General features: G+C 53.2%; 9 protein-coding genes across 9 annotated transcripts; 5 read left to right on the top strand and 4 right to left on the bottom strand.

Moving 5' to 3' along the window:
• Positions 1 to 72: 72 nt before the first annotated feature.
• J4E85_000228 (uncharacterized protein) lies at positions 73 to 3,352 on the top strand (the record flags this gene model as incomplete). The annotated part of the gene is made up of 5 exons (XM_051464521.1): positions 73 to 348; positions 429 to 1,896; positions 1,947 to 2,648; positions 2,722 to 3,173; positions 3,227 to 3,352. 5 exons carry the CDS (start codon positions 73 to 75, stop codon positions 3,350 to 3,352), a joined length of 3,024 nt encoding a protein of 1,007 aa, XP_051331042.1.
• A 435-nt stretch (positions 3,353 to 3,787) lies between these two features.
• J4E85_000227 (uncharacterized protein) lies at positions 3,788 to 4,562 on the top strand (the record flags this gene model as incomplete). Its single annotated transcript, XM_051464520.1, has 2 exons — positions 3,788 to 4,048; positions 4,098 to 4,562. 2 exons carry the CDS (start codon positions 3,788 to 3,790, stop codon positions 4,560 to 4,562), a joined length of 726 nt encoding a protein of 241 aa, XP_051331041.1.
• A 340-nt stretch (positions 4,563 to 4,902) lies between these two features.
• J4E85_000226 (uncharacterized protein) lies at positions 4,903 to 6,618 on the bottom strand (the record flags this gene model as incomplete). Its single annotated transcript, XM_051464519.1, has 1 exon — positions 4,903 to 6,618. One exon carries the CDS (start codon positions 6,616 to 6,618, stop codon positions 4,903 to 4,905), a length of 1,716 nt encoding a protein of 571 aa, XP_051331040.1.
• Positions 6,619 to 7,082: 464 nt separating this feature from the next.
• On the bottom strand, positions 7,083 to 8,330 carry J4E85_000225 (uncharacterized protein; the record flags this gene model as incomplete). Its single annotated transcript, XM_051464518.1, has 3 exons — positions 7,083 to 7,830; positions 7,882 to 8,103; positions 8,155 to 8,330. 3 exons carry the CDS (start codon positions 8,328 to 8,330, stop codon positions 7,083 to 7,085), a joined length of 1,146 nt encoding a protein of 381 aa, XP_051331039.1.
• A 402-nt stretch (positions 8,331 to 8,732) lies between these two features.
• J4E85_000224 (uncharacterized protein) lies at positions 8,733 to 9,771 on the top strand (the record flags this gene model as incomplete). The annotated part of the gene is made up of 2 exons (XM_051464517.1): positions 8,733 to 9,178; positions 9,228 to 9,771. 2 exons carry the CDS (start codon positions 8,733 to 8,735, stop codon positions 9,769 to 9,771), a joined length of 990 nt encoding a protein of 329 aa, XP_051331038.1.
• Positions 9,772 to 10,080: 309 nt separating this feature from the next.
• Positions 10,081 to 11,481, top strand: J4E85_000223 (uncharacterized protein; the record flags this gene model as incomplete). Its single annotated transcript, XM_051464516.1, has 1 exon — positions 10,081 to 11,481. One exon carries the CDS (start codon positions 10,081 to 10,083, stop codon positions 11,479 to 11,481), a length of 1,401 nt encoding a protein of 466 aa, XP_051331037.1.
• Positions 11,482 to 12,218: 737 nt separating this feature from the next.
• On the top strand, positions 12,219 to 14,077 carry J4E85_000222 (uncharacterized protein; the record flags this gene model as incomplete). Its single annotated transcript, XM_051464515.1, has 3 exons — positions 12,219 to 12,421; positions 12,478 to 13,091; positions 13,146 to 14,077. 3 exons carry the CDS (start codon positions 12,219 to 12,221, stop codon positions 14,075 to 14,077), a joined length of 1,749 nt encoding a protein of 582 aa, XP_051331036.1.
• Positions 14,078 to 15,141: 1,064 nt separating this feature from the next.
• J4E85_000221 (uncharacterized protein) lies at positions 15,142 to 17,252 on the bottom strand (the record flags this gene model as incomplete). Its single annotated transcript, XM_051464514.1, has 5 exons — positions 15,142 to 15,194; positions 15,302 to 15,497; positions 15,548 to 16,140; positions 16,191 to 16,910; positions 16,970 to 17,252. The coding sequence occupies 5 exons, from the start codon at positions 17,250 to 17,252 to the stop codon at positions 15,142 to 15,144; spliced, it is 1,845 nt and encodes a 614-aa protein (XP_051331035.1).
• A 510-nt stretch (positions 17,253 to 17,762) lies between these two features.
• On the bottom strand, positions 17,763 to 19,415 carry J4E85_000220 (uncharacterized protein; the record flags this gene model as incomplete). The annotated part of the gene is made up of 1 exon (XM_051464513.1): positions 17,763 to 19,415. The coding sequence occupies one exon, from the start codon at positions 19,413 to 19,415 to the stop codon at positions 17,763 to 17,765; it is 1,653 nt and encodes a 550-aa protein (XP_051331034.1).
• Positions 19,416 to 20,003: the final 588 nt, after the last annotated feature.

The raw sequence follows: 20,003 nt of genomic DNA, 5'->3' as shown, positions 1-20,003 counted from the left end.
GCTTCACGATACCACGCAAAGTCCTGGCTGAGCAAGCTGCGCGTTGGCGGCGACGCCCCTCCAGTCGACAGAATGGCTGCCCCGGATAACAAGCAGGGCTTTCTCTCCAATCTATCCCCATGGCCTTCACGCGCCGGCACCCCCAAGCCCCCGGCGACATCCAAGGCCGAGGGGAGTGCGGACAAGGCGAAGAAGGCTGAGCAGGAGAAGGAGAAGGAAAGAGCTGCGGCAGTACTTGCTCCCCAGCAAGGAGGGGATCATGTGATTGATCGGAGGTACAGGCTGAGTCTCAAGCGGTACCCCAAGGACTGTCCTCCGCTGGCTGTGAGGTGGTTTCATGCTATAGATGTAAGTAGTCAATATACACCTTTGGGCTGTCGTCATCCCCGCAGCGCTCCTGCCTTCTGTTGCGGCACTGACTTTGGCAGACACCCAAGCGCAAACCACTCTCCAAACATGCCATGGCCCCAGACACGGCCCTTCCCAAACCCAAGAAATGGATACCTTTCGGCGCCAGCGACTCTCGCGCCATCGAGGCCGCCTTCCAGAAGACTGCCGACGAAGCCGATGCCGACGAACTGCGAAAGGGCATCATCAGCCCCACGACGCCCACCCAAGCGAGCGCGACTCCTCCCAAAACCACAAAGGTGCCCGTCAACGAAGACTACCTGTTCGATGTCGAGATCGAGACACGCGAGCTGGCGCCATCATACTGGCTGGGTCCTGTATACGATGTGAAGCGAGGGACGTGGTTCACACCGGATGGGGAGGCTGTCGATGAAGGTCTAGCCATGCAGCTCGAGGAAGGCTACCTGAAAGTCAAGCCATGGAAGTTCGGGAAGCCGGAAGAGAAGCGAGCAGTATCGCAACCCCGCGCTCGGCCACTCTCTATGGGCCCAAGTGCTGGTGAGGACCACCGCAAGGAGCTGGCCAGGCTGAATCGCGATTCGACATCCAACCCAGTCACGCCCAAGTCGTCGTATGATAATCTACAGAAAGAGGCTTCGAAACAGTCGAACGATTCCAACCCCGGCGATGCATCTACCACCTCCAATGCGCCCGCCGACTTACCGCGCACACACCGACTGTTCGGCGCACATCTGAACTCCACCGTCACCTATCAAGACGAGACCACAGCCTGGATGTTGACCGATGACATGTGGTCGCGCATGGGCAGTACCCTGTATCAGCGCTTTGCTGGAGGAGCGCATTATGCTGGGTACAAGTACATCCGAGGGTACACCGATCCCAAAGAAAAGAAGAAACAACCGACCCCAGGGAAGGGCCCTCAAAGCGCAAAACAGGAGGACCGACCGGCTACACCCGCCCTGGCATATGGTTCAGACCACGGCAAGCAGTCTGACTCTGACGCCGACGGAGAAACGTCGGAAAACGAGCGAAGCATGTCGCCTTCCCAAACGCGCAGGCGCAATCTCGAACGACAGGTCTCGTCACTGATGACATCCTCGAAACCAGAATATGAGCAACAACAGGAAGAGGAGATGCGAAAGCGTGAGGAGAAAGAGATGCGTGAAGACTACAAAACCCAGCATGGCAGTGATCAAGATCGTGATATTGAGCATCTGCTCTTAGTAACACATGGCATTGGACAACGTCTCGGAATGCGAATGGAGTCTATCAACTTCATTCACGACGTCAACACTTTGCGCAAGTCCCTCAAGTCTGTCTACTCAGCTTCGCCCGATTTGCAAGCCCTGAATGCGGAAACGGACTCAGAGACCAAGAACAACCGCATACAAGTCATCCCCATAATTTGGCGGCATTTATTGGACTTCCCTAAGCAAAGCTTGAAGCACAACCGCAAAGAACACGACCTAGGCGATCTCGACCACGAAGATGAAGAGTATCCTAACCTCGAGGACATAACCGTTGAAGGTGAGTTGGGTGATCCCGTCCTGAGCTAGACCCGATAACTAACAACACAGGCGTTCCCGCTGTTCGCAATTTCCTTACTGATCTCGCGCTTGACATCTTGCTGTATCAAAGCCCCGCTTACAAGGGCCATATCTCTCGCATCGTCGTTAATGAATTAAACCGCACCTACCGCCTATTCAAGGAGCGCAACCCGTCTTTCAAAGGCAAAGTGAGCTTAGTCGGGCACTCGCTCGGGTCTGCCATCATGTTCGATATTTTATGCATCCAAAAAGACCCAAAAGCCAAACCAAGCGCACAATCGGCCAAACAGCGAAGGTCTACCGAAGAAGGCCTGAAACTGGACTTTGAGGTGGAGGATTTCTATGCTCTTGGATCGCCTATTGGCCTGTTTCAGATGCTCAAGGGGCGTACCATCGTTGGGCGACCGCAGAATTCTACCACTGGATTTGTTCCACCAAAGACTCCTGCGACTTCGATTGATGACCCCTTCTCACAAGGTGGAGACGAGCATGCGTTCGACATCACGACTTCCTCGCCTCTCTGTAAGCAAGTCTTCAACATCTTCCATCCGACCGATCCGATCAGTTATCGCATCGAGCCGTTGATATCGCCAGCGATGTCAGCCCTTAAGGCTCAGCCTCTACCTTATACCAAAAAGGGCATCTTCGGTGCGCCTGCATCGCAAGGCTTTACTGGTATTGGCCAGCGCGTTGGCCAGGGTGTGACAGACTTTTGGACTTCTCTAGGATCTGGTAAGTTCAGATCGCCTCTGTTTACCTGAGATATTTGTTACTATGAGCTATCTGCTGACAACATATGTGCTAGGTATCGCCAGTGGACTACTCAACCGCAGTCTCGGCATATCAGGAACCGAGATGACAGGCGCAGGCAGCAATACACAAGGACAGCGTACCTCTCGACCCCTCACCGCCGCGGCGCCCGCCCCAAATAGCGCTGTAAATCTCGTTCCAGGACTCAACGAGCCTACCAGTGCCTTCATCAGCGAAGAGCGTCGCCGCCGCCTCGGACAAGAAACCATTGCCGAGGGCACAGATGGCGAACACCCTCCGACGCTTATCGAAGGCGACATTGAGACACTCTTTGCTGGTTTCCAAAAGCGAAGAGCGAGCCAACAAAGCGAAGACGGCGAGCGAGACGTAGAGAAGGATCTCGAATGGCAGGAGCTCGAAGAACGAAGTCGCAAACTTAAGAAGGAGGAAGCTAAAGTCCGGGCGCTGAACAGTAACGGTCGTGTGGATTACAGTATACAAGAAGGCGTAAGTGACAAAATCCTCTCCATGTGTAGCTTACGGTTCTAACATTGCAACAGGCCTTTGATATCTCGCTGCTGGCGAGTATAGCGAGTCACATGACATATTGGGCCGACGAGGACGTTTCGCATTTCATGATATCGCAACTTTTGGCGAGACATCGCGTTTTCAAGCCGAAGGAGTGAGTATTGCTTGAAGACTAGGCAGTAGATTGATGATATACCCTGAATAGATTCCTGATATCTTCGATAACGGCTGCAAAGATTACGATAGCGAGTATCATGGGATGACTTGTTTATTCTGACCTGTCTGGGTTGTTCAGGTGTTGTCATCTTGGGCTAATGCACCCTTCCGCCGGTGATTATTCTAGAGACGACAGGTCATTTCTCCGCCAGGTGTTTGCTGCCACGCGCGGACGTGCGTTTGCTATGCGCGCAGTCTTCTTTGTTTGTTTCCCTTACCTAATAGGGCAGTTGCGCGCTTTCCTTACTTTCACGCCCCGGAATTCGCATTGGGAAGCGCGTCGCACAGACTTTTCGAGTAGCATGATCTCACTGACCGCGAACAAGGCAGTCGCGACATCGACCCGCACAGCCACCTCTCCATCCGCACCCGCAACGATGGCCACTCCAACAACCAATTCGACAACCGTACCCGCTACCGCTACCGCAACTACGTTCAATTTCCTACGTCGCATCAGAACGCGAGTCGTAGATTTCTTGCTCCCCGAAAACATCCGCCAAGAATATCGCAGGATCATCGCGCCCCTAGCCAGATACAGATATGCATTCGTTGCACTTGTCGCCAGTACTCTGTTTGCTATCGCAGAGTATGAGCAGCCCGTGTACTTCCCCAGACCCCAAGAGTTGACCAACGCCGTGGTATGTACGTCAAGGAAGCTGCGTAGATAACATTACTAACGGCTTGTAGATTGGCTTCCTGTGTGCGAGCATGCTGATATTCGCTGCGTTCGCCTTGATGGAATACACAGAGACGCACACCTGGCCTTGGGAAGACGAGGGCTTCGTGTGGCCGTGGCAAGCGCTGCTGTGGAGTCAGACTGCATATGTCGATGAGACGATGGGAGAGAGCGTCGCTGCTTATCGCAACATGAACATGATGGCGCCCTCGATCCGGGTAGATGGAGGTGCAGAAGCTGTGGTACTGGAGGAGACTGCATCTTGGAACGACAGTACCAGATCCATAGCTGATTCCACACTCGGCTCTACTACCCCGGCTGCTCGCCCGCTCGACCCGACATCGTCATCCCGCCTACGCCCTTGCTACCTGGTGGCCTTCGACCCATCCATCTTCCACCACCGCCGGTCCATCATTCTGGTCTCTTGGGGGAGTCGCCGGCGCCGATCAAGTTCAAACACTTCAGCGGGCACCTGAGCCAGGGAAATGTTGATGAGGAGTAGATTGGGATAGCCTAGAGGTGTACGCGAACATTTGAAGCAAAGTACGAGGGGATCTTGGAATGTCGCGCTATGCTTCAGCGGCCTACAGGCTGGGAGATGTCAAAGGGCTAGTCGAGGATATCAAGGGTAGGTATAATGAATCACTTCAACAGAGGCAAGCATGGTTTGGAGATGATATGAGAAGGCAGAAAAAGTACCATTCTCAGCTATCTACTAATCGTGAAGTGCAGTACCCATCGCGGACCAGCCGACAACAAGCATACAAAAAAAGAGCAACCAAACGGCGCTCGCAAACAAAGCTGCACCCCACCGCCTCAATTCTGAGCGCGAGCCGGCTTCAGAAACCTCACCCAATGGGCTTGGTGCTTCCTCACCAACTCCTCCAACTGCCCAAACACCGCCGCGTCCAGTTCTCGCTGCAGTTGAACCTTGTTCTCCTGCCAGCCGTACTTCTCCAGGTAGCGCCACGCCCGCGCCCACAAGTAGAAGTCGCCCCCTACGAACAGCTGCTGCTGACCCCCATTGTCAGCGACAAACCCAGTCACCAACCCATCCACACGTTCCAGCACGGAGATGCATTGACGAAGAGCCACTGTCCCACCAGGGGGCAGCGACTGACCAGATCTGCATTGCCAACGCAGGAGGTTAGCAAACGCGCGAAGTCCGTTCTCTTTGAGACGAAGATTCGTCTCGAAAGAGGCGAGGGAAGAACCGGAGATGTAGTCGGCGATCTTTTCCAGACCGGTCGAGCTCACAATCCAGAATTCGGCTGCCATGACCAGCGGGATGCTGTTGAGCCCGGCGTCGGTAGGCTTCTCCTGCTTGGAGGTGTTGTCGTCGGCGTCATCCTTGATGCCCGGGGCAGCGACCTCGCGGAGTTGGTAGATGACGTTACCGCCACGGCCAGCACCGCGACGGCGCGAGGAGGGGCGGGAGGCGGGACCAGAGGAGAAAGACGAGATTGGCGCGAAGGCCAAACCGGCACCAAAGGCGCCACCGAAGGAAGGAGCGGGCGCAGGCGCGGCAAAACCAGCACCGAAACCAGCACCGAAGGACGGAGCAGCAGCACCAAATCCAGGCCCGAAGGCAAAAGAAGAGGAGGGGAGAGGAGCGGGCGCGACAGGTCCAGGAATGTCATCAGCCTGGGGCTTATGGTCAGCCCCAGCTGGAAGAGAGAGGGAAGGTGGCAGCGCGACAAATCCGGAATTGTCGTCAGCCGGAGGCTTATGGTCAGCCTCCGCTGGGGGAGAGGGGTGTCGAGGAGGAGGGAGAGGAGCCGAAACCGAGGATGTGAAGCCGGGCAGTACCAGTCCCAGGGAGCCCGAAGCATGATTAGCAGGTGTCGCCAGCGACAACCCACCAAACAGAGGCTGTAGCTGTGGTCCTGGTGCTGGAGCCGGAAGCGGGAAGATGTGGATGAGCCCTTCGGGCTTCGACGGGATGCCGGCCAGGATTTCAGCGACTGTGCGCTGAGGCGGCGGCGGCGCGACAATGGGGGCGGGTGGTGCCGAAACAACCACAGGAACCGGAGCGGGAACAGGAGCAGGAAGAACTACGACCGGAGGAGGAACCGCAGCGACAAAAGGCGAGGGGGGAGGCGAATTCGGAAGGGGAACCAAACTCGCAGCCATTCTCTCACCACGAACCGCACGCCAGCGCCACCCACACACCGGATCCCAAACTCTTTCTATCTGGCCAGAGGCCTCGGTGGACCTCACGTCCAGGAACGTGTCGTATTTGCCCTCAGCGGGCAAGTATTGCTGCTGTTGCTGCTGCTGTCGGGGCGGCGACAGGAGGGAGCCAGGGCGAGCCCACTCAGGGACCGGAGGAGGAGACCGGGACCGAGCACGCGCAAGAGCTCGACGCTCTCGGCGCGGCAGCGAAGAGGAAGGCGAAGATGGGGCGGTATGCGGACCAGCCGCAGGGACCGAAGAAGAAGAAGAGGAAGGGGGAGAAGCCCAGAAGTCATCATGCTCGCAAGCGAGCCACCCCAGGAGAGTAAAGACGGCAAGAAAGAAGAGGAATGCCATTTTGGCAAAGATATGTGATGGTATGTATGTGTGTGTGTTGGAAATGTGTTGGCTGGAGAAAGAAGAGAGGGGACGGGGGAAATCGCTCTTTATATATTGGACATCTGGGAGCTGCTAAGCTGGGAGGAGCGGTACAATAGCTATCTTTCTATTGTGTGGTGGATTGAAAAGTCGAGGTGACTGCTGGAGACGACAATAGGAAAAAAGTGGAGAAGTGAAGGTGGAAACTTTACCTCTCGTGTTCGTCTTCACCTCGGATTATTGAGCGGGTAGGAGACGCATGGAATAGCGAGGAGGTACTCACGTCGCCAGTGGGCTTTACAAACTTCATACAGACGTATACGTATATCTCCAGGCTCACCCATGACGTCTCTGTCTATCAAGCAAAAGTATGCTGCAAACCTCCAGGCCTACCCATGATGCCTCTGTTCACATACTGCCAGTGCGATGTCGACCTCAACACCCTACCACTCTCTGACCTCACCCCCAGGCCCAATAAACCCCGGACTAACCCAAGCCTTCGCATCCCTACTCTCGCGTCTAACCATCTCCTCATCAACCTCAATCCCTAACCCAGGTCCCTTCATCAACTCAATATACCCGTCCTTCACATCCCACACCTCGGGATTCTTCGTATAAGACGTGAGATCCTGACTACCAGCATTATAATGTATACCCAAACTCATCTCTTGAATCGCGAAATTGGGTAGCGTGCAATCAACCTGAACACATGCAGCGAGGGCGATGGGACCCAAAGGGCAGTGCGGTGCGATGGCTACGTCGTAGGTTTCTGCGGCGGAGGCTATACGGCGCATTTCTGATATACCGCCTATGTGCGAGATATCTGGTTGGAGAATGTCGACGCAGCCGGCTTCGAGGAAGGGGCGCACGTCCCAGCGGGAATGGAGGCGCTCGCCTAGCGCTATTGGGATGGAAGTCTGGTTGTGAAGAGATGTGATACCCGTGATGTGTTCGGAGAGTAAGGGTTCTTCGATGAAGAGTGGGTGGTGTGGTTCTAGGGCTCGAGCGAGTTGCTTAGCCATGGGCTTGTGGATGCGCCCGTGGAAGTCCATGCCGGCGTCCATTCCGAGGTCTTTGACGGTTTTGAGGCGGTCGACGGCGGATTGCAGGACTGAGGGGGAGTCGAGCCAGCCGATGTCTTCTGTTGCATTCATTTTTACGGCGTGGAAACCTTGGGCTTTGCGGGCGAGACTGTATGAGCGGGTTAGTAGCGCTGTAGTCTCATTAATTCGAGATACTTACGCTTGTTCCTTAACGTCATTTGGTCTGTCTCCGCCTATCCATGCGTACACTTTGAGCTTGTCGCGTACTTTGCCTCCGAGAAGTTGGTAGATTGGCACATTGAGTTTCCGAGCCTTGAGATCCCAGAGTGCAATGTCGATGCCAGCTTGTGCGCTCATGAAGACTGGTCCACCACGATAGAAGCTGGTGCGCCAGCACATTTGCCATATGTGCTCGATGTCACTGTTTTGTCGTCAATGTTGATGCCGCTTCGTGAACTACGAATTGTCATACTCTGCTTCGAAGCCAACGTAGCGCTCAGCCCAGGCATCTAAACATCCCTCGACTGCCTGTGTGTGACCTTCTAGTGATGCTTCGCCCCAACCAAAGTTTCCATCTGCATCGGTAATCTTGACAAACAGCCAACGCGGTGGGACGCGAAAGTATTCGATGGTGGCTATCTTTCCCATGGCTCACGACCCTGCTTTCCTCTACTATCTCTTTTGTTGTTTCGGGTTGTCAATGACAAGTCACAGTCGGAATCCGGAGGATAATCTACATGTCGAATATGAAATAGCCATCTCCGTCTACATCATTTGCACCTCGACCAATCAGCACAATGCCGCCGCCATGTCCCCTTCGCGGTAAGCCGAACGGCGGCGCGGGGTCAAAAGGGCCAGAAGGGCTCCACCGCGGGGCGCATAGCTTCGGCAGCTGGAGTAAAGCAACCCGAGGAACGGCTGATCAAGACTTGCAATAAAACTCGCGGGACTCGCTGCGCGTAAAAGCTGTTGCTTCACATCCGACTCCAGTAAGCAGAAGAAACGCATCACTAAGCGACAAGAAAGCGATTCTACGCACGAGCCACAAAGATGACATCATCACCCCCTACCGGCGTCTTCGTCCCCGTCCCGACCTTCTTCAAACCCCAATCCGAATCCAAATCGCTGCAACCCGCTGTCGACGTGCAGACTCAAGTCGAGCACTCTGTGTTTCTTGCCAAAAATGGCGTGCGCGGTCTCGTTCTGCTCGGCTCCACGGGCGAAGCGATTCACATGTCGCGACAGGAGCGCATCGACCTTGTCTCTGGTGTACGGAAGGGGCTAGAAGAGGCAGGCTTCAAAGACTACCCAATTATGGCTGGTACATTGATCAACAGCGTGGATGAGACGCTGGAGTGGCTGGAAGACTTCAAGAAAGCGGGTGCGCAATGGGGACTTGTCCTTGCGCCGGGCTACTTCGGAGCCGCGGCGAGCCAGGGAGGCATCAGAGAATGGTATACCATTGTCGCGGACAAGAGCCCACTGCCCGTACTTATGTGAGTCTCAAGCACTTGAAGTTGATGTATCGTACTAACGAGGCGACAGCTACAACTACCCCGGTGTAACCAACGGCGTCATGGTCACCCCCGAAACCTACCGCATCCTCGCCCAACACCCCAACATCGTCGGTTGCAAGATGTCGCACGCCGTCGTCTCATGGCACAACCAAGTCTCCCTGGACCCCAAGATCGACCACAACAAATTCCGCGTCTACTCTGGCCTCGGCCAACAACTCGGTCCCATCGTCATCTTCGATGCCGCAGGTGTCATCGACGGTCTCGCAGCCATATACCCCAAAACCGTTTGCTCGTTGATGAAGCTGGCGGAGACAAGACCGATCACTGATGAGAACCTCAAGAAGATGAAGGAGTTGCAATACACCGTTAGTACTGCGGAGGAGTTCATCGGCAAGTATGGTATCGTGGGCATCAAAGAGGCTGTCAAGAGGGTCACCGGTTTCGGCACAATGGAGGGCGGAAGGCTGCCCCTCAAGGGTAAGCTTCCTGATAGCGAATGGGAGAAGTGGAGTGAAACTTGGGAGAGGATACAGAAGATGGAGAATTCATTGAGTGAGAAGGACTTCAAGTAGAGAAAACTTTGTTGATCTAAGCGATCGTAACGATCGAGCTTCAGGTATCCTCATGTCTTGAGTGACATTGTTTTGATCTCTTCCTCAAAGTTCAACGTCATCACGTCGGCTAATCTAGCACAGTGCTTTCCTTCTGTCAGCACCCAAAGCAGAAGTTCACAACGTTTATGAACAAGGCATGGGTCACGTACACAGACGGCGAGCAATATTGCTGCTACATATACTGGCCTAACGAAATACCAGTCGAACTGATCCTAATCTCACGCTTTACCACTCTCGAGCCTGCCGCAGGCAGTGCACTACGTCAAAATGGCTAAGTTGGATGACCTGCCGGATGAGCTGATACTCAACATACTCCATAGGATTACCTCCAATGAAGCTGACCAGACTACTCTAGCAGGTTTCGCACGTGTTGCAAAGAAATACCGACCCGTCGCAGAGGAGGTTCTTTACCATGCGCCTATCCTTCCCATCGGATTCAATCATCATGGTGCCGTTATGCAATTCCTGCGAGCGTTGATCAAGAACGGGAAACTCGCGAATTTTGTGCATCATCTCGTCCTTCCAGTCACGAAGCGACTGCACAACGATGAGTCAGAATGTCAAGATCAACAATGCGTGCGCGGTCTGGGGGAGCTCAAAGATGACATAAAGCGCCGAGTGGGCTTCGACTATAAGCTTTGCACTCAAGTTGAGGGTGAGAAAGAGATTTCCATCGACGGAAAGATCGACGGACAAACCATGCCTGCATGTTATTTCGAGCCGTCACTCGGGGGTCTAATCCTCAGCCTGCTCCCCAACCTGGAAACACTCGACATGCAAACCTACCAAGAACCATTTGGCCCGGATGAGCATGGTAAGGTACCGCCCAGAATCACAGAGACAACGGTCCAGGACTGGTTCGGTCCTCAAATCAACCAGGTTCGCGACAACGCTGTTAGTGGTCTTGCTGGTTTGCAGCACCTAACTTGTGAAGAAATCACGGACTTTGATTTCTTTCGAGGGCCGAATCTAACGTCATTGGAGTTAAAATGGGATACTTACTTGGGAGCGAACCCTATCGCAGCCCCAGTACCCGCAGTCATTTCTACCAGCATCACTTCTGTACATTTTGAGCTGGGGATTCAAATGCTCGATGGAAGGAGATGCATCAGAAGCGAGTATCTCCACGCTCTTTTGCAGGGCTTGCCAGCGCTTCGGAAGATATCAGTATTTCTCTCCTACCCTGAACGGCACTCTTATCTTGACTTTGAGGATAGAGACGACCTAGGTTGGGATAGCATCATCGAAGCTCTAAAACACGCAGCGCCAACGCTTGAAGAGTTGTTTATTGATGTCGAGGTGCCCTTTACGGATGAGAGCGTATCCACACAGGCCCGGTCCATCGCCACTTCACTGCGGCATTACAAGTTTGACAAACTGAAGCGGCTGCGCATCCCGAATGAAGCGCTATGCAGCGTACAAATGAGTCATAGGGTTGATTCGGTCGACTCGCTTCCCTTGGGCCTAGAGACGATCGAAGTTGTAGACCCTGATTACCGCACTCTGGTTTGGGTGGATGCCCTGACAGTTCGTAAACGTGAGGGGCATCATGCTGCACTGCGCGCAGTTGCATTGAGACAGCGGGATTGGGTCGAAGCCGCGCAAGTCTGGTCAGATGCGGAAGAGGAGGGCATTGCGATTATTAGAGCCGTCTTGCCCACTCACTAGCTGCTAAAATATTGTGGCTCATAAGTTCGTAAGGGCATCTTCATGTAGAACCAATGTATCACACGTAACACCATGATGAAGACGATGAGATTGAATGAAGTGCAAGGGTGAGTAGCTGTGATGAGGCGCGCCGAGGTCGGACGCGACGCGCACGCGCCTAGCAGCTGATCTAGATCAAGATAAGATAAGATCAAGCAAACTCATATTGGATGTTCTCCACCCAAACATCGAACCACGCGCAAATTTTCGCCAGCCACAACACGACTTCCTTTTGAGACCGTCAGCCGCAATGTCGACTTCAACAGATCATTTGCGGGTGTAAAGCTCGTACCACCGGAAAAGAGCCGAAGATGGGGTTCAAGCCGTCTCTGGACCCGCCGAAAGGACCCATCTGATAAGATTATCCCATCAACACCATGCTTCGAAGGGCTAGTACCCCTTCAATGCGCACCCATCATGGCTAAGGCCTTACCCAACATCTCGTGTTCGCCGTTCAGTTTTGCTGTTGCGACGTCGTGGTCAAGCTCCGGGATAAGCTCTAGTTCAAGGCGTCCAACGGAAGAAGCTTTGGCTTGGGTATGTCGGCCCACACGAGTATCACGCTTAGCTGCTGCTGCCGAGCAGGACCCAGAGTTGCGGCAATGTATTTGAGCTTTGGTGCCCTGCGCGGTAGGCAGATTGCGATGCGTTCAGTTCGTCCAGACAGATTATCAGATCGTTGAGACACGCCTACAACTATGGATTACATCGCTGCTGTCCAGCCTGGCACCGAGCCTACGAGGCAGAAGAACATTGACGTTGTCGATATCGACGAAGAAGATGCGATTCGCAAGGTTGAGGAAGCTAACATGCCTTCTGTCTCTGCGCAGGAGGGTGTTAGGGAAGTCGAAGCTGTTACTTTGGCGTGGACCAAGACATCTCTAGCATGCGCATTCTTATGGTACGTCGCTGGAGATTCTAACTATACGCCGACGGTGATACTGACACAACTCCAAGCATGTGGCTCTTGTACCTCACGAATGCGTTCCAGTCATCCATTACCTCGAACCTCACACCATACGTCACGTCCGGATTCGAAGAACATTCCCTCATCACCGTCATTACCATTGTCTCGAACTCCATGGCTGCAGCCGTATACATCCCAACCGCCAAGCTGCTCGATCTCTGGGGTCGTGCCGAAGGTTTCGCTACAATGGTGTGCTTCGCTACGCTTGGCTTGATCATAATGGCTGCATCTACAAATCTAGCGACGTACTGTGCTGCGCAGGTCTTCTACACTATTGGATTCGGTGGTATGACTTACTGTGTGGACGTCATCACAGCGGATTCGAGTAGTCTGAAACACCGAGGTCTGGCTTTCGCATTCACGTCTTCGCCATACATTATCACAGCATTTGCTGGTCCAAAGGCGGCTGAGGGCTTCTACAACAACATCAACTGGCGTTGGGGTTTCGGTACTTTCGCTATTATTCTACCCTTTGTCGCCGCACCACTGTTCTTGCTGTTGAAGCTTAACCTGCGGAAGGCGAGAAGGAACGGCGTCCTCGAAAGAGAGGCGAGTGGCAGGAGCCTTTTGCAGAGCGTCGGCTTCCATATCCGCGAGTTTGATGGTCAGTGTCTTCTACTATGGAGAATTTGATGAAGGCAGGCTAACAGCTCAATAGTTCCGGGAGCCTTCCTGCTGGCCGCGGGTCTCGTCATATTCCTCCTCCCGTTCACTCTCGCCGACTCAGCACCCAACGGATGGTCTACGGGGTACATCATCGCGATGTTAGTCATTGGCTTCGTCCTACTGATCGCTTTCGGCCTCCACGAGCGCTTCACAGCCGGAAAGCCTTTCTTGCCTTTCGACCTTTTGACCAGCCGCTCGGTCCTTGGCGCTTGTCTCCTATCTTTCACATACCAGATCTCATACTACGCCTGGAACTCATACTTCACCTCCTTCTTGCAGGTCGTCACCAACCTCACCATCGCAGAAGCAGGTTACGTCGCTTCGACATTTGACGTCCTTTCCGGTGTACTACTATTGTCAGTCGGTCTCATCATCAGCAAGACAGGCTACTTCCGCTGGCTTCTTTTCATCGCCGTACCGATCTACATCCTCGGTCAAGGACTCATGATCCACTTCCGTCACCCGAACACCAGTGTAGGCTACCTAGTCATGTGCCAAGTCTTCATCGCGATTGGTGGTTCCATCATTATTCTTTGCGAGCAGATCGCTGTTATGGCCGCCGCAGATCACCAACACGTCGCCTCTGTTCTCGCACTTCTCAACATCTTCGGGTGGCTAGGCGGCGCAGTTGGATCTACCATCTCCGGCGCGATCTGGACAAACTCCTTCCCTCAGGCACTCATGGATCTACTGCCAGCTGAGGCTATGGAGAACTTTGACCTCATTTATGGTAGCTTAGATGAGCAATTGAGTTATGCAAAGGGTAGTGCGACGAGGTTGGCGATTGAAGAAGCATATGGTATTGCGCAGAAGCGAATGCTGATCGCGGGTACAGCGATCATGGGACTTTGTTTGGTATGGGTTTTCTTGATCAAGAACTTCAATGTGGCGAAGATGCAACAGACGAAGGGACGCGTATTTTAGGCGGCAGAATGGATACAGCGCAAGGTTGCTACAGGTGAGAGAGAAGTTACAGTGAGAGGGAAGGCTTACGTGGAGGGGCTCCTCTGCCTGCAAACGAAAGTCGCGACTCTACCACCTTCCTGTATGTACATAAAGTTCTAATCTCTGCGTCCACAACAATCGTAAGGCTGTTGCTGGCGCTTTGATCCTGGGTTGCATGCAAGAATTGACTCTCGCCATCACGATGTTGCATGAAAATGAGCTTTCATCCGCATACCAGTACCGAGTACTGCCCTACTACCACGCCAAATCCAACACAAATTCTTCCGCTCCCTCGACCACCCCAGTTTATCTTGCAGTACCCAAGCGCACCCGTAGGGTCCAGTCACCACCGACCCCGCCAATATCCGAGGCCCAGCGCCTTAGTCGCGAGATCGAGATCAGGAAAAGAACAGGCTGGCTCGAAGTACTGGGAGCGCGAAAAGCACGACTACAAGCCGTTCAAAATGGCGTGTCAACGACTGTTCCGGAACCACTATTTGGCTTGAGACGCGAACTCATGGTGAGTCTGTTTGCGCTATATGGCGTCGAGCAACCTGGTTGATGTGACATCAGAACAAGGACGCCGTTGGTCGGGATATACTGCGTCAAATTGACTTGATCGATGACGGTATTGAGAGGATCACTGAGAGGCGCAAAATGGAGGAGGCTGCGATGGCGCTTCTACACATGTCGAGGACGAGAGCTTGTTGCGCTTGTGCGCAGGACATTCGAAATTCTGGGGATTCGAGACCTAAATGATGAGGTCAACGAAAGGACTGCAAGGCCGACCATTGGAAGGGGGCAAGGGTGGGATTAATGGGCGTACGGGAGTGTGACTGAAAGCTCGACCCGATAGAGTTGACAATGTTTTCGTGTCATAGTACTGGTTGGAGATCAAGATCTCAAAAGCATAATGTGTATTTCGGCAACCGCTGTAGGCAGCCCCATGTAATTGCAAAAGCTTCGTTGGATGTAGATCTAGACCAAGTCTTTGTAAAGACCCAAGTAACGTCCGCAATTCAGTTCTGCAAGCTCAGTTCATCTTAAATCTCCTTCCACCCAGTCTTTCCAGATATCTTTTGTATCGTAAAGGCATCTAGAAGAGTCACTAAGCCCCGTGCCACTTGTGGTGTCCTCCAATTCCTCTCCACCGAGCTGGAGGCCTCAGATGGCTAACCAAAACGCAAAAGAAGAAGAGCAAACAAATAGTTGGCAACATCCAGTTGCTCTCCATGTAATGCTTCTGGCTCGGCTTGCTCGTATTGATGAGACATATGAGACAGACAGCGAAGCCGATGAGAACTATGGTGAGAAGGCGCACGTATTGACGTAGATGGCGCTTTACGGGTGGCAGGGAGACGAAGGCAATGATGGCCATGAAAGTAAGTGCGAGACCAGCCTAGTGTGTGTCAGTAAAGAGCAAGAGAGAAGGAGCGGGACTTAACTTACGGATAAGAAAACGTAGTCGAATACAAGCTCGAAGCGCGTTTCGTACTTCTGGAGGAGCGCGGCCTTATCGAAGAACTTTCTCTTAGGCTCTTCTACCGTCTTCGGTGCAGTCTTTGGTACCGAGATGGACAAGCTATCGAATAGGGTCTGGATCGCCATGCTTTCTGCGGTGTTCAAGCTTTTGGTGATCATGTCCACAGCTGTCAAGTTCTGCTCGTCCGTCAGGTGATTATCGAAGCTCTGCGCCAGGACGATCAGAGTGCTGTTCCAGGTCTCGAGTGCTTTGCTCGCATCAACGCCCTTGGGGATTGTGTTCCACAGGTAGACGTCGATCTTGCGACGGAGCGCGTCGGCGAAGAAGGTGCCGTTGGCATAGGCACCAGTCAAGCTGAGTCCTTCAATTTCGCGGAACTTCTCATCGACACGGTCCATTCGAATGAGGGCCACAACCCACATGATGAGGTAAGAGACGCCCTGGAGGACGAGGACGAGCATGATGTGGAGGAAGAAGTGGAGTGAAGCCCAGACTTGCTGCTTGATCGTACCGAAGTGTTCTTCGTGCATGCGATCGAAGTATAGCATGTAAAGAAGATCTAAGGGTATTAGCGCAATGCTTGAGTCAGACCTGTAATTGGTGGCTTACAGATTATCAACACAGAAGATACGATCTGACCGGTCAGCTGAGTGTCGAACTGAGACCCGTTTTTGACGATCTTCGATATTGCCTTGCAGACAACGATGATGCCCTCTCCCAGGATGATCAAGGTAAGTAGCGACATGCGCTGCACGATGTGGGTACCCTTGAATGAGATGACGCGCCAGTAGCACGAGATGCCAACAGTGATGACGATTTCGGCGGCGCTGATAATGTACCATGCGTAATGTACTTTAGTCGTGAACTGTTTACAGACACCTAATTCCAGGTTGCAGGTCTCCTTGGGTAGAGCACCAGTAATGCTTCCGTACATCAGGGCCGCGATAAGCGTCGAGCCGATAACGAGCGATAGCGGCAGGACAGTCTTTTTGTGTTTGCGCACGAAGAACAAAGTGACGCTATACTGGGCCGCGAGTACCAGGCGAGACACCATAAGGATGAATGAAAGCACTTGGTACTTCTGTAGTGAGCTTGTAGGTTTTCCAGGTTCCCAGGCGGGACCGACGACAGCGAATCCGACCATAACACCGAAGTGGAGGGCTTTGGCAATTCGCTCAAAGATGCAATCGGCAGTGAAGCGAACGTCATAGAGCGAGTTCGAGTACCAGGTGAGCCAGAGCAAGGCGAAGAACCCGACGTAGGCGCGCAGGGAGGCACTGTCGTTGATCTCCTTCAACGAAGTGAACGTGGTCAAGTTGGCGACGAAAACTGAATGATGGTGTCGTTAGCAAGAAGCATTCAACTTGTAGAAAGATCTGGATGCTTACAGAGATCGAAGAACAACTCTTGATTCGTGGCTTCGGCATGGCGCTTGAAAGATGGCATGTCACGCAGCTCCTGCGTGCACACCTCGACCTCGAGCTGAAGTCCAGCTTCGGCATTAGGATCGTGAAACTCGCTATCGAGGACCGACTGTGTATTCTCTCGGGTTATGGCTGGGCTTTGATGTTCCTTCTCGCCGTCGTCTTTGACATGGTCTTCGACCAAAGGCGAAGCAAACCACTTCAAAGGCTTCTTTTCTTCGCTATGATGGTGGTACGTGTTGCCCATCTTGACCTTGGAGATATATGAAAGAGTGTAGAAAGTGATGCAGTCTCTGAGTCACCGGTATGAGTTATAAATGGCGAGTATCCTCGACCTAGGTGATGGAGAGTGATGATGCCAGAGCTTATATGCAAGCAGGGCCGACTGTCTGTTATTGCGTGATTGCGTGCTACTGTGATAGTCTGGAGTCACGGGTAGCATGGGAATAACTCTGGAGATCTATGAATGTGACGCGTCAATATATTGGGGTAACTGTGAGTACCGAGTGCTGTTTGGCTGCAGACGTACAAACGCTGTTTGCACGTGCCGTGGTATGTGGAGATACAGCAGCGGATGTTGCGGTGACGATATCAGAAAATGTGTCTTATCTTCTTATCTCCGGTCCGTAACTTCACCGATGAATACGTCCTCAGATTGCAGACGACGATGCGACGGTGATGCTGTTTGTAGATTTTTGTGAAGCAGGCTGACTGTAACATCGATAACGTCACCTTATCGTAATAGTACATATTGCATCTATACTAACTTCAACTCGAAGTTCTTGACCAGGACCTCCCCACCCAGCTTGCTTGTCGCAAAGTTGAACACACCGAATCGGTATCCCGTGAAGAACTGCCATGTATTCGCCATATTGTACGCAGGACCAAGCTGTACGAACTTGGTGCCATCAGTGCTGTACCAGAAGGTTGTTTGTCGCACCGCATTGGTGTTGGAGAAAGCTGGCGTGATATCTGACTGAACGCGGAACCACAGATCGGTTGTGCCGGCAGCAATACTAGGCCCCGTGGCAGCGACAGTACCGGTAGACTTCGTCGTTCGATCTTCGTTCAATTCCAAGCCGTTGACCATTACCAACTTCGCCGCAGAGCCTTCCTTATGTATGCCGATGTATGCTCCGGTGTCACGGAAAAGTACAGCGCCAGCACGGTCGCCAGCGGCCATTTTGCTGATGTCGATCTTGAAGGTTCCGGATGACTTCGGACCCAGGATACGATGTGTCAGCGTATTGCGCGCCGCGTAGAGGTCGTTTGTAACAGAAGCAGTCTGTAACTTGATGCCACCAGCCCCGCCTACTAGGCTCCACTTGCTGGTATCAGGGTTGTGGTTGAATTCCCATTCCGCGCTCAAAGCTGTTCCAGTGAATTCGTCCAAGCCGGTGGGTGGGGGGACGGTCTTAGCGGTTGTGACTGGCATAGGGTATGTCTTGCCCCATTCACCATTCACTTTCTCAACTTCCGGCCATCCATCCGCCGTCCACTTCAAAGGTGCAGCGACAGGAATGCGTCCGCCAGGGTATGAGTCCATAAATGCAACGTAATACCACTTCCCGTCTTTGGTATCGACTACGCCGCCTTGGTGGCTGTTGCCTGCGTTGGGCAAAGGTCCTGCAATGCTGTCGACGAGGATTCGCGCCTCATATGGGCCCCAGGGACTCTTTGACTTCAACACCCACTCGTCATCGGCCGGCTTGGTAGCAAAGATGTAGTATGTGCCGTTGATCTTGTACATGCGCGAACCTTCCAGGTATAGGCCATTTGGATCTTCATAGACTTGTTGACTCCTGACTTCCGCTGTGCCGTCGGCGTTCAATTGGGCAACCTTGAGCTGGTACTTGTCGTACACGATGTACATGGTGTCATCATCGTCAATAAAGATCCCGTTGTCGTAATAGCACTTGGGGAATGAGCCCGCGGCAGTCCAATTCCAGCTCGACACTTCGCCATTGTTGGCGGCTGCATTGGTCCCGTCGGCAGTCCAGATGTACGACTTGCCCGTGGATTGAACACAGCCAATCCAGATGAACTTGTCGGACGATTCGCGGTATCTCAGTGAGCTGGCCCAGATGCCCTTGACGTAAGCATGGCCTGCTGTGTTATCGAGGTCGTATATCGAGCCGAAGTTAAGTCTTGGTACGCTATGAGTGACTGGTGTCCAATTAACGAGGTCGTAAGACTTTAGGACCGGAGCTCCTGGCGAAAAGGCGAAAGTCGAGGAGGAGTAGTAGAAAACATCGCCTATCCGGAAGACGTCGAGATCGGGATAGTCTTGCCACAAGACTGGATTGTTGAACGTTGTAGCCCGACTGGTAAGCTCGTTGCTGGCGAGTGGGCTTCCCACGGCCGACCGAGACAATAAGCTGACGAGCGCGATAGCTGAAGAGAAGCGCATGGTGGCTGGCGTATGCAATGAACGTGCTTGTGAATCGAGCGACGATGCCCCGGAGGATTTATACCAGCAATGGGCATTGCGCTATTTCGAGTGGCGCATGTCATCTCTGGAGAACCTTGTCTACTGTAACATGTTCATCAATTACCCCACATAGCCCTCTCAGGAAGTGCGCTATCGCTCAAGACGCCGTATTTACATTGAAAACCCGGGGTAATCACCGCACCAAGTTGGGGTCGTCGGACCGGCTTCGCAACTGCTCTTCCCCATTGGTGCAGCTCGGCTTTAGTTCTTCCGACTGGACACAGGCTGAGTGATCGACGTCGTCATTGCCGGTGGCTATGCGTGGTGTTGTGAGTTTTACCGAGCATGAAGAGCTGCGAGAATGTCGTATACATAAGATGAGATGCGAGGGGAGATGACATCGAGCGTGAGATAGAGGACGCAGGGGTAGATGTCAAAGCAAGAGGGCCCGAGCGTCAACCGTGTTTCGTCCGGGCTTCCAGACGCGTTCCTTCAGACCCTGCACCACCTGCACGCTGCGGCGACGAACATCGCGCAGACGTCTACCTGCTCCAACCTAGTCCGGCT

The sequence above is a fragment of the Alternaria conjuncta genome (assembly GCF_024043145.1).
Source record: "Alternaria conjuncta strain BMP 0040 chromosome Unknown scaffold_1, whole genome shotgun sequence".
NCBI classification, from domain to species: domain Eukaryota; kingdom Fungi; phylum Ascomycota; class Dothideomycetes; order Pleosporales; family Pleosporaceae; genus Alternaria; species Alternaria conjuncta.
The sequence above is the reverse complement of the archived record's forward strand: the minus strand, read 5'-3'. Positions and strand labels throughout refer to the sequence as shown.